The sequence below is a fragment of the Mobula birostris genome, chromosome 31 (genome assembly GCF_030028105.1).
Source record: "Mobula birostris isolate sMobBir1 chromosome 31, sMobBir1.hap1, whole genome shotgun sequence".
Lineage (NCBI taxonomy): Eukaryota > Metazoa > Chordata > Chondrichthyes > Myliobatiformes > Myliobatidae > Mobula > Mobula birostris.
In genome coordinates, this window is record NC_092400.1 from 13,608,432 (window position 1) to 13,620,998 (window position 12,567).

The 12,567-nt window shown below is 40.1% G+C and overlaps 1 protein-coding gene across 5 annotated transcripts in view; it reads left to right on the forward strand.

The window, feature by feature from the left end:
- Positions 1 to 12,567, forward strand: part of slc8b1 (solute carrier family 8 member B1) — a 34,649-nt gene that overhangs the window by 18,326 nt on the left and 3,756 nt on the right. For all 5 annotated transcript variants that reach the window (XM_072247853.1, XM_072247851.1, XM_072247852.1 and 2 more), the window contains 9 exons: positions 3,692 to 3,859; positions 3,980 to 4,090; positions 5,062 to 5,118; positions 5,421 to 5,557; positions 6,600 to 6,741; positions 9,306 to 9,427; positions 10,387 to 10,540; positions 10,979 to 11,059; positions 11,141 to 11,205. In XM_072247853.1, the coding sequence (XP_072103954.1) occupies positions 3,692 to 3,859; positions 3,980 to 4,090; positions 5,062 to 5,118; positions 5,421 to 5,557; positions 6,600 to 6,741; positions 9,306 to 9,427; positions 10,387 to 10,540; positions 10,979 to 11,059; positions 11,141 to 11,205 (1,037 nt within the window). The remainder of the gene's footprint in view (positions 1 to 3,691; positions 3,860 to 3,979; positions 4,091 to 5,061; positions 5,119 to 5,420; positions 5,558 to 6,599; positions 6,742 to 9,305; positions 9,428 to 10,386; positions 10,541 to 10,978; positions 11,060 to 11,140; positions 11,206 to 12,567) is intronic.

Sequence of the window (12,567 nt, forward strand, 5' to 3'; positions counted from 1 at the left end):
TTCTCCTACTCCATCTTTAGGAGGACATCCATATCAATGAACTGGATGATGTGGTAAACTGGATCAGCAAATTTGTGGATGACACAAAGATTGGAGGAGTAATGGACCGTAAGGAAGACTGTCAACACTTGCAGTGGGACCTGGACCAGCTTGAAAAATGGGCTGACGAATGGTGGATGGAATTTAATGCAGACAGGTGCAAGGTGTTGCAGTTCGGAAGGATCAGCCAGGGTAGACCTTGTATAGTGAGCAGCAGGACGCTGAGGAGCGCAGTAGAACAGGGGAGTCTGGGAATACAGATCTATAATTCCTTGAAAGTGGTGTTACAGGTTGAAGGGGTTGTGAAGTTTTTGGGTCATTGGCCTTCATAAATCTTATTTTATATTGAAGTTGAATAAAACATTGAGTATTTGGAGTATTATGTGTCGTTTTAGTCACCTACCCACAGCAAAAATGTGAACAAGGTTGAAAGAGTAAATTCACAAGGATGTTGCAGCGTCTGGATGACCTGAGTTATAAGGAAACATTGAATAGGTTAGGGCTGCATTCCTTGGAATGTAGGAGATTTGATAGAAGTATACAAAATTGAGGGGTATATTTAGGGTAAAAGCCAGCAATCTTCTTCCATTGAGGTTGGGTGGGACCACAGCTAGAAGTCATGGGTTAAGGGTGAAAGGTGAAGAGTTTAAGGGGAACATGAGGGGGGAAACTTCCTGAGGAAGGTCGAGAGTGTGGAATGAGCTGCCAGTGCAAGTGGTGCATGCAAGCATGATTTCAACGTTTAAGACAAGTTTGGATAGATACATAGGTGGTAGGGGTATGGTTATGGTTGATAGGACTAGGCAGTTTAAGTGGCTGCGAATGGACACGTTGGGCCAATGCACTGCTTGTGCTGAACTGTTCTATGACTCTGTGTTTGACTTTTCCAATTCCATCCTTAATCACTGCTGTGGCATCATCCAGTACCTTTCTTAACTTTTAGTTGCCTCTATTGTAGAGGAGGTAGCTTGCAAATGAAGTATAGATTTCCAATCAAATTATAGTTGTCTCAGGCAATCATGACCACACAATCCTGGGCGTCCTGTTCTTAACAAGTATATGTGGCTTGTTGGTTGTTGTATTTCACTGTTATGAATGTCATTCCCACAGGAGTTGTCTTCTCTCTCGTATAAGTCCTTAGTCCAATATCTGCAGTTTTCAGTTCAGTATCTTTGAAATGTCATTCAAATTCATTTTGTGGATTGACTGAAACAGCTGACCCAGCGTCCAGTTACTTTTTAATTAATCTGCCATTCACTTCTGGTGTAAGCTATTTTGCTTGTCTCCCGTTAGTTTTCACATTTTAAATCTCAAGACTATTCAGTCCTGTGTCATTCTCATCATCATCATCAGATTTTTCATCAACAGCATGTAGATGTGTGCTCTTCTTGAAACTGCTTGACTTTTTATCTTTCTCTTCCTTGTACAGTCCATTTATTTTTGTCTGCCCAACATGCTCTTTATGTGTGTGCTACTTTGTTGCATTTTCTACAAGTTTTGCCTTTAAACCTACATTGGTCTGGTGTATGTGAGCCTCTGCCGCAACGGTAACACTTTTTTTGGCCAGGCAGATTTTTGTTTAGACGTCGCAGTTTTGTTCACGCACTCTTTCATTCCTGACTGCTACTCAGTGGCATCTCTGGCTGTTGTTTCCATTGATACAGTGATTTCAACTGTTCTTTTAAATGTGTGTGCTTCAGTTAGGAGCAGTTGTTGAAAGCTTTCTTGTAAAATTCCACAAACTAAACAACCTCTCAGTGCATCACAAGGCCCATCACTGAACTGACAATGCTCAAGCTGTTTCCTTAATTCAGCCACAGAAGCTGAAATGTACTCCCCTTCATTTTGATTCTGCTTACGCAAACTTAAAGTATTTTGCAATCAACAATTGTTTCAGTTCTAAATGTTCTTCCATTATGTTCACAAGATCAGCAAAGCTCATGGCTGGTTTCGTTAACCCTCAGTAACATTGGCACACTCTTCTCATTGACTACCTCATTTGCTTTAAAATACTGCTCAATTCATTCAGTATACAATATTCAGTTATCTCTTGTGCAATCAAATGTGCTTATCTTTAGGATGTTTCTACTTTTTATTTGTTGTTATCACCTGGTACTCTGTTTATGAATGTGTGAATTTTGTCTGCTTTCTGCCTTTTTAAAAAAACTTGACTGTCTCCCCCCTTCTGGAGGAAAATGCACTTTTTTTAAACTGTACTGTGGAGTAAAGGAGTATGTAAACAAACAATGCTCAAACAATATATTTTCAATATTACTGAAATATTAAATATGCAATTGATCAGTCTAGATATGAAGAGAATGGGTAAACACTTGGAGAAGTGAATTAGCTTGGAGAAAGGCAAAACTAAACTTTTATTAGACAGTTTTTTAGTAAGCAGATCAATGAAGGATATGTGATGCATATGTATATTTCTATCCTTGGGATAAATATTTGATAGTGCCTCAGGAGAAAAGGCCTTTTTTTTTTCTTTAGCAGTTTGCCACTACTGTAGTCCTTGTACATATCAGGAACAAAGAAGCAGACAGAAACAATCATTATAGACTGACCCATCCTGCAAGCTGTCTTTTCCCAGAGCTGGTTTCTGCAAAGTGCTAGAGGGCTATTAAAAGTTTAAAATATAATGCCCTCTTAAAAGTTGCTTCTACCAGGCAGTTAGTCTGATCAACCATTCTAGTTAGCAACCCCCCCCCCACCCAATAACCCAGTCAATACACTGTAAATACCTTTTAAACCACTTTCTATAATGCTGTTTACATTGTTAAAAATTAAATTAAGGCTTAAATTAAATTAGTCTTGCGAGACCATGGATCTACGCCTGGAAAGTCTTCACTCTCCAGGGCGCAGGCCTGGGCAAGTTTGTATGGAAGACCAGCAGTTGCCCATGCTGCAAGTCTCCCCTCTCCACGACACCAATGTTGTCCAAGGGAAGGGCATTAGGACCCATACAGCTTGGCACCAGTGTCGTCACAAAGCAACGGTGTATGGTTAAGTGCCCTGCTCAAGGACACAACACGCTGCCTCAGCCAAGGCTTGAACTCACGACCTTCAGATCACTAGACGAATGCTTTAACCACTTGGCCACGTGCCATTGTAAATGCTGGCATTATGCACATTTTATTCCCTATCTGTACTCTATTTTCATGGATTTCTTTATAATTATTGAATGTGGTTGATTTGTTTTGTTGCATGTTATGCCCACACACCACAGTAATGGTGATGAATAAAATGTGATCCCTGGTGGGAGAATGAACTGTGAAGGAGAAAGAATAGAAGCAGGATAAACAGGCTGAAATTCTAAAGGAGTGTAGAAACTGTGGTGTGGGGGGGGTGTTGAGGGAACAAGGAATATTGCAGCTTAAAACAACCAGGGTTCTAATGAAGATCAGGTGCTGTTCATAAAGCTGATCTGGCCACAGTTGAGATGTGTTCCTTTCCGCGTATCTCACTTGAGCGTAGAAGTGAAGGATTTTGATCAGCTTGCTTTTCTGTCAGAGAAAGAAAGTTTATGCAGCTTTTTCCGATCCTGTGCAGTGGCCCCTCTGCAGCAGAAATTTGCTAGAGTCTCTGGTGATGTAACAAATCTCTAAATGAAATATAACTACAAAGCTTCAAACTTTTCACCGTTTTGCAGGTGCTGGTATATTCGTGACCACAGTTGTCGCTGGAGGTGTTGGCTTTGCAAGACCATTTATAATCGCATCCAGACCCTTTCTTCGAGATGTAATATTCTATATGGCTGCAGTTTTCTGGGCTTTCCTAGTCATCTATTATGGGCGTATTGATTTGGGGCAAGCACTTGGTGAGAAACTTGCTCAAATTTCAAGAATAAATGTCAATTGATTTTAGCTTCTGACAACTTGTCAATTTAGACATGTAGTAATCTATGTCTTCACATGTATATTGCATGTGATCTCCACAGGTTACTTGGCACTGTATGCAGTTTATGTGCTTGTGGTCATTGTAAGCAGTATAATTTACAAGAAGAGCAAAAATCAGCTACAAAATTCTCTTTGCAACAGTCATCCGGAAAGTAAGTGAATTGCTAATCTTGTGCTTGACTGAGTTAAAATTCTAGTTATAATCCTAGAATGACTACCTGCAGTAGGTTATACAAAAGCTGTAGCCACGTACAGTATTGTGCATACAGTATATAGCTAGGGTGATTAAGACTGCTCATAGTGCTGTATTTGTTAAAGTGGAGCGGAGTTTGTAAACCTGGTGGGAGCAAAGGATGTTGGGGAATGGTGAGGGCGGAAGGGATGTGGGACAGGTGGCGGGGGGGGGGGTGTGGGTACGGACACGCCCATCCCTGAGACATCACACAAGGTCATCTGATTCCAAACTATTGGTTTACTGATCATTATAGAGTGACGCTCTGGTGCTTCCTGCTCTCTCCCCTCTGCCTTCCACTTTTCCCAACCACAATTCCCCTCTCTGTCTCCTTCCCACTCCCAGTCCACACTAGAGACCCACATCAGGATCAGATTTATCATCACTCATGTCATGAATTTTTTTTGTGTGTGTGGTAGCAGTACAGTGCAATGTGTAAAATTACTGCAGTACTATGCAAAAGTTTTAGACACCCCTAGCTATCTGTGTGCTGAAGACTTTTACACAATATTGTAATTTACTGGTGGGGGAGAAAGTTGAGTTCCTTTTGAAATGCATATCCTCATCCCACACTATAAATCTAGATTTTGCCAATTTTAGGGCAGAGCTTGTGTGTAGATTATTGGTGGCTTGTTTTGTGTTAATTTTTAAATTGCCTTATTCTGAAAGAAAGAATGTGATTTCCGCTTTTGGTGTTACTGTATAGTCTGCTCTGTGACTTGTGACATGGTACACTGTGTGGAAGACTTAGCAGTAAACAGCTGCTAATCATTCTGCTTTAATTTACTGATACTGTTTGGGACAATATTCCCAGTTTGGTGCCACACAAGTCATCTTGAGATTTGCATGTTGTGCTGGATGTAGTAACCAAAGTAATTGCTGTCTTTCCAGTTTGTGACACTGAGGATGCAGTTCCAACGTGCACCAGGAGGTTCATGCATGAAGACTGTAAGCACTTTCTTAACCTAAAATAGATTTGTGCTATCTCTTTTATTTTTGCAAGAGCCCTCTAGAACTGTGTGCTATTTTCAAATGTATAATGTGCAGAATTTATTGGAGTTGAGCTATTTCACTGCCTTACTTTCAATCCTTTGCATGTTGGCATGTGGCAAAGGCGGTTTCTTTCTTGGGCCATTGTCATGCAGTGGACTTCAGTGACAGATTGATTGCGTTTTGCTTTTGCCTTGGTAATGCTTCCCATCTGCTACAGTCCAGACCATGAGTTTCTGACCAGAATTTTATTCCCTCAGCGAGCGAATATCAGTCCTTAATTGAAAATGAAGAACCCAAATCTACAAAAGCCATTTTGGCGGACTCTCTTAATCCCATTGACCTTCAGAAATGGAGGAGGAAACATCTGCCTTGGAAGATTTTCAAATGCCTGAAGGTAATTTCTGCTTGTCCTATAAAGCATAAGAGCAGAATTAGACCCTTTAGCTCATTGAGTCTGCTCTGCCATTCCATCATGGTTGAATTATTATCCCTGTCAACCCCATTCTCCTGCCTTCTTCCCATAAGTTTGACACCTTTACTAATCAAGAACCTATTAATCTACATTTAAAATGTACCCAATTATGTTCCTAAGGAGACATGTTTGGTGAATAGGGTTGAGAGGAGGCGGTATCAACTTAATACTACCCTAAAATTCCGAAATGTTCATATTCCTAGAGATGCGAGTTAACTTAGTTCATGAGATTTCATCCTAATTTTTAATACATTCTGCCCTGAGTTGCTGAGCTTTGCTATCTTACTATTTTGATGTCACATTCAAACAAAGGAGAAATGTTTTTATAATTGGAAATGCTACATTCTGGATTATTAAGTGTGTCAATTAGATGGTTTTGATGTCCTTAAATTTGGGACAGTAGAGTAGCATAGTGGTTAGCACAATGCTTTACTGTACAAGTGATCCAGGTTCAGTTCCTACCGCTGCCTGTAAGCAGTTTGCATGGTCTCCCTATGACTGCGTGGGTTTTCTCCCACAGTCTAAAGCACTGTACCAGGAGGTAGGATAATTGGTCATTGTAAATTGTCCTGTGATTAGGCTCGAATTAAAATTGGAGGGTTGCTGGTTAGTGGGGCTGCACTGTACCTAAATAAAATATTGGGCAAGTGCTTTAGCTGCTCTATATATTTAAAAAAAAAACAATTGAGCTATCTCTCCACGATCCCAGACACTTGACACTTCAGCATGCTAGTTAGTCATTGCTCGACAAACCAGAGTTATTTTCCAGAACTGAATTTTCCATTAGTCATTTCATTCTGGTTTGTCTTTTTTTTTTTTTTTCCTTGCCCCACCCCCTCTTCCCTCCACCTGTTTTGGTTTAGTTTTCTCATTTTTATACTGGCAGTCTATACAATTACAGAAATGTACAACTACTTTCAACATTCAGCTATAACTTCTGTTTTTTTTCCCCTCTCTCTTTCAGCTGCCAATAGAGTTTCTGCTTCTACTTTGCGTTCCCGTGGTTGACTTTGACCAAGATGACCACAACTGGAAGCGGCCCCTGAATTGTCTGCAAATAGTTACTGGCTCGCTTGTCTGCATCCTGGTATTTAAATCAGGCTATTGTAAGAATAATTTGCCTTAAACCTTGTTAGCATAGTGATCCGAATATCAAAAAGAGATCTCGGAAAGGGCAGCCCAAACTGGAGTGGTTCTGGTTGAGATTTGACATCTCACTGAGAAGTACAGTTGGTTCTCAATCTTGAACATTTTGAACTAATACTATCCGGGAGGGGACATTTTTTTGGGTTTTTTTGTCCAAAAATGAAACATCTGCACGGGGGGGGTGGGGGAATGAATTTGCGTAACTAATGCTTTCGTATTTTGCTGTTGGTTTTCCATCCTCACTGCTGACTCATTGAGATAATTCACCCCAGATGTTCATTTTTTTTCCAGATGTTTTATTGTTGAAAGTGCAGAGGATTTTAAAATTGTACATGACAAAAAAAAAGTTGGTCTTTAGTTTGGCTGTGTCAAGTTGCAGATGTGCTTTGAGCATGACTATTGAGGTCATTGGACTGATTTTGGAAAGCGCTAATACAGGATTTGGAAACTAGCTGGTTTTGAATGTTGCTAACGGAGTGACACGGTAGCGTAGAGGTTGGCAAACGCTTTACTGTACAAGCGACCCAGGTTCAATTCCCTTCACTGCCTGTAAGCAGTTTGTACATTCTCCCTGTGACTGCATGTGTTTCCGGGTGCCCTCCCAGTCTAAAGACGTGCTGGCTGGTAGGTTAATTGGTTATTGTAAGTTGTCCCATCATTAGGCTGGGATTAAATAGGGGGATTGTTGAGCGGTGTGGCTCTAAGGGCTGGAAAGGCCTGTTCCACACAGTATTTTAATAAATAAAGAATTTAAAATATAGCTCCTGGAAAGTTGAAAAATAATTTTAGTTGAATATCTATACTTCCATGTGCCATATTGTTCTATATTGTTGTCAATGATTTTAAAATGGAAACCTTTTGAATGGAGACTCTGCTTTTAACCATTCCAGGCTGAACTTTATGGCTTAATGCTCTGTTGGGCAACAGAGCTATTTAGATCTGACAAATAGTAAATTCAGACTGTGGTTTCTTGTCTTGGTCTCCATTTTCAATGGAGAATAAATTGGGTGTGAGGTCACCTTGCTGGTATCCATTAGGTAAATAGTTATTTTTCCCTTTGTACACTAAACGTTTAGTCTTGACGCAAATATATTCTGGGCAAAATAAATGTGAAGAGTGCAAGAGCAGCGCAGTGGTGCAGCTAGTAGAGTTGTTGCATAACACTTCGGAGACCAAGAGCCAATCCTGACTACCCATGAGGAGCTTGTTCTTCCTCTGACTGGGTTTTCCCCAGGTACTTTGGTTTCCTCTTTTATCCCAAAGACACGGGTTCAAAGGATAATTGCCTTAAGCATGGGTGGGTGGGAGAATCTTTGTAGGGGAAGGGGGGCCTGATTCAGTGGGAATATAGGTGAATAAAGTGAACTACATATGTGGTTGGTATGGACCTGTGGTCTTAAGGCCTTGTTTCTGTTTCTCTGATTCTGCTCTGAAACAAATAGAATCCTTTCCCCCATGAAGTAACACATGGACTTGTGTCAGATTTGATCATGGCACGGAGTCACTGTCCCTGCTTTATCCTGGATACTGTCCTTTGCAGAACTTTTCAATGAATGAATTCTCATTTCTGTAAGGCTTACTGGGATTGTTTTGTATTTTCTGTCCAGCAGGACGTGGGGACTGCCTTGGACTTGGCAGAGTGTGTGGGGTGGGGTGGGAGGAAAATGCATATTCCAAAAAAAAAAGGGGTTTGCATAGCATACTGATATAGGGGATTGGTTTAGAGCAAACTGGAATAACTGGTCATTTCCTGGTGGGTGCAGCATTTAGTAGTGTACCCCAAAAGCGTACAATAGGGTAATTGTTGCTTGGAAAGCCTGGTTTACTAACTTTATTTGGAGAAGGAAATTTGCCATCCTTGTTGGGTTATGTAATTCGAGACCTTGATGTAATTAACAGTCAACACCTGAGGTCTCAAAGGCAACTTGACTCAAGGCAAGGATGTATGATAGCAACAGTCCACTTACCGTAATTAATTTATTCTTCTTGGGGATTAACACAGTTTCCTTACACAGGGCTCCAAGATGACAGCTGAAGTACCATTTGGGCTTCTGTGTCTGAAGGACAAACGTGTTTTTTGGGCTTGTCTTGTGTGCTTCATGTATTTGTTTTAAGCACAAATTTACCCTCTGGTACACGAAATTTGCCTTATGAAGAGTAAGGCGGACCCACAGCCTAATTTGGATTGTAAATTTATGAAACTATAATGCTGAGGTTTGGGAAGGCTTGGTGAGTATAATCAAAACAAGTTTGGATACTCAAGGATCTGAACACATGATTATCAGATGGAAAGCTGAACACCAGGCAAGGTTATTTGTGCAATAGTAGAACCGGTTTGATTGGGAATGGAGAAATGGGTGTATCTTAATGGCCAATTGCTGTTTCTTCTTGTAGATATAAAATGGTATTTTGTCATTGAGCTTTAATATGCTGCACTAGTCATTAATTATATGATCCATTTCTAATTTATATATTCTTACAGCAGTATTGTTTTCATGTGAGATCGCTTAACTTTTTTGGTTAGATGGATTACTACTCATCCATGGCCACCTTCCTGTATGGAGTCTTACTCTGGTGATTTCGTTGATCTTGGCATCTATAGTTTTCTTCTCAACAAAGAATGAGGAACCACCAAAGTTTCACTGTGTAAGCTATCAATCCAGATTTTTATAAAGCTGCTTTTTGAATGATTGTGTATTATACAATACTGAGGCAGTATTTGATTTCCATGTTGAGACTTGGCTCCAATCTAAATATCCACCAGATGGCTTTACTCATGTTTTCCCAGTTGCATTCTTAAAAATTCCTTCTCTGTTGGAGGAAGTCAGTGCAATCTTTACAAACACAACCTGAGGGTCTCTGCCTGAAACTTCAGCAGTTTACTTTTTTTTTCCATGGGTGCTACCTGGCCTGCTGAGTTCCTCTAACGTTTTGTATGTGTTGTTTGGATTTCCAGCATCTGCACGGTTTCTTGTGTTTGTAACATAACCAGTTCCTTGCTGGAATCTGGAAATGTCTGTGAATTTGGAAATGCCTGCAATTCAGGAAATGAGCTCCAAACCCTGCAACAAAGTTGTGGTCCTCTTGCAGGAAATTACAATGAGTTGGTGGCAAATTTTTATAGTGCAACAATTTACCTTGGTGTTCATTGTTAATTCATTTTGTCCTCTATTCAATAATGTTGTGTTACTTTATCCTACATTTCAGCTTGATTTTTCTCAGCTCTAATTTAGACAGATTCTTGGTTTGTAGGTTTTTGTAGCCCTCCAGATATGTTGTTCTTGACCTATTCCTTGTATTAATTATCCTTATGTTTTTAATCTTTTGAAAACTTCCAGTTTTTAATTTATTTCATTTGCAAATGTTACATTCAAATATCCACTTGACAAATCTTTTTGTACTTTTGGAATGCATTCGACAGAATCAAACTCTGACTTTCTATCCCCACTTTTGACCTTGTGCTGTCACTTAACATGTTAAAATTCATGATTTTGGTTGGAATTGGACATGGATCAGTGCTTGTGTGAAGGCTTATGTACGACTTGCATTGCTCCAAAGTTGGAATCCAGTACATAGAGATCTGACAGAAATTTGTTTCATTTCAGGCATTTGCTTTTATTGGGTTTCTCTTCAGCATCGTATTGATCAACTGTATAGCCATTGAGATTGTCAATCTCTTGCGCTCCATTGGAATAATTTTTAACCTAAGTAATACAGTACTGGGATTGACGTTACTTGCCTGGGGAAACAGTATCGGAGGTATGTTTAGTCTGGTTAGGGAGGCAATGATGGCTGATTTACAATGGTCAGATTCTGATCAATATATTTGTAGCATGGTTGGGGGGGGGTGAGGACATAAGTTCTTGAAGTACACAGCATCTTAAATATGGAATAAGGTGACTTAAGCCAATTTTTAATTTGTGTGTGAGGTTGGGGGGAAGTTGCCCTTTAACCATGGATTTGCACCCTCCCAGACACTTGCCTTTGGGTAAGGCAGTCAGATGCAGAATCAGGAAGAGGAATTGCATTTTTTTTTGTGCTTGCAGTTTCATTTCTTGGGGGGGGGGGTGGGAATAATGCACAAATGTTGAATTTCTATAATGCCGCAGTACGTATCAAATTTGAATTTGATATGTTCATGGGGGGGGGGGGAATGAGCTTGAGACTGGTTTCCTGTGACATTTTCTTATTTTTCAGATTTGTTCTCTGACATCACAGTAGCCCGACAAGGATATCCACGTATGGCTATTGCTGCGTGCTTTGGTGGGATAATATTTAGTATCCTTTTTGTTTTGGGGGCATCTGTATTTGGATTCTAAAGTCTGTTCAAAGTTGTATGGTTCCTTAATTCAATTGTAGACATGTTGTTTGGTATAGGCCTAAGCTCTCTAATTCAAATGCCCTACAACAATAATGTTCTTGAGGTATGTGTCAATCCCTGCTTTGAACACACATTGTACCTTGTCTCTATGTTTTTGAAAAGAAGATGTAAACTGGTTTTAACCTCACATTGTCTTCCATCATAAATTTGAAACTCTTGTGTGCGTGAGGTAGAATCGATAGGTATATCATAGGAGGGGAGATATGAGCAATGGGCTGGTCAAAATTTAGAACAACTCAATTTGGGATATTTAAAATTTAGGGCAAAATTGGATTAGGATCAAGCGGGTACAGGACTTCCAAACTAGGGCAAAGGGCAAATGGGACTTGGTTTGGAATAAAATGTGATCAGTAGCATTCAGATTGATCAGAAGTTGAGTATGGAATGGAAGTCATGATCCCAGTGGTATCCTCCAGGGGAATAAAAGTCACTTGAGACAAGTTTTCGTGTTTACCAAGGTATTAGTATTACCCAAAGGAAATGGTTGGTGGCCCTGCTCTAGTTAAAACTGTTCAAGATAAGAGCAGCGTACTGGAAAAGGAGTGCTGATTGGTAGGTGGCTTCTGGAAATGCTTCTCAATAGATTGATGGAAGGTTAAACAAGGCTAACTTTGCGAACGCAGTCAAAGAAAGGGGAGAGCTAGGTATAATAAAAGCTGTTCCCATGACTTTGGATGATGCAAGCTTTGTAGATGAAGAGGGGTCGAGGATGAAACAGTTGTGAGTGGAACTAATGGAGGAAGTGGACATTAATGGAAGTACTATGTCTAATTAAAAATGGAATGAGCAAAGGGGGACAATATCAAATGGGTCTTGAGTAGCAATTGAAGTAAGCAGTGAAAAATATTTTGATCCTATAGATTGAAACTGTGGATTAAAATGAATGTTATGCCCCTATGGATTAGGTGTGACATTCAAAAGTGTTATTTCCTGAACTTGGGGTTGACGATATAATTCACCTTAACATGACTGAATCATTTAAAGTGGTTCAATTTAATATCAGAATGTATACAGTATACAACCTGAAATTCTTACTCTTCAGAGATGTCCACAAAACAAGGAACCCAAAAGAATGAATGATGGTAATATATCAAAGTCCCCCTCCCATGCACATGCTGCAGAAGCATTGACCCTTCCCTTCCCCCTCACCCCCCTCCCACTTGCACCAGCAGAAACACCACCCCAGCATGCAAGCAACAGCAAAGCCCCCAAAGGGACCTTGATCTTGAGTCCATCAAAAGCTACAGTTCATAACCAAGCACCTCGGTATCTCAGCTATAGTTGGTTACATCTGTTGAATATTGCAGCTGCATTCACTGAATGGTTTCAAAGTTGGATACTGGCAGTAAATTAACTTTTTAAGTGAATGATGTGTCTTTAAATTTGGTAGATTTGAAATGGCTTA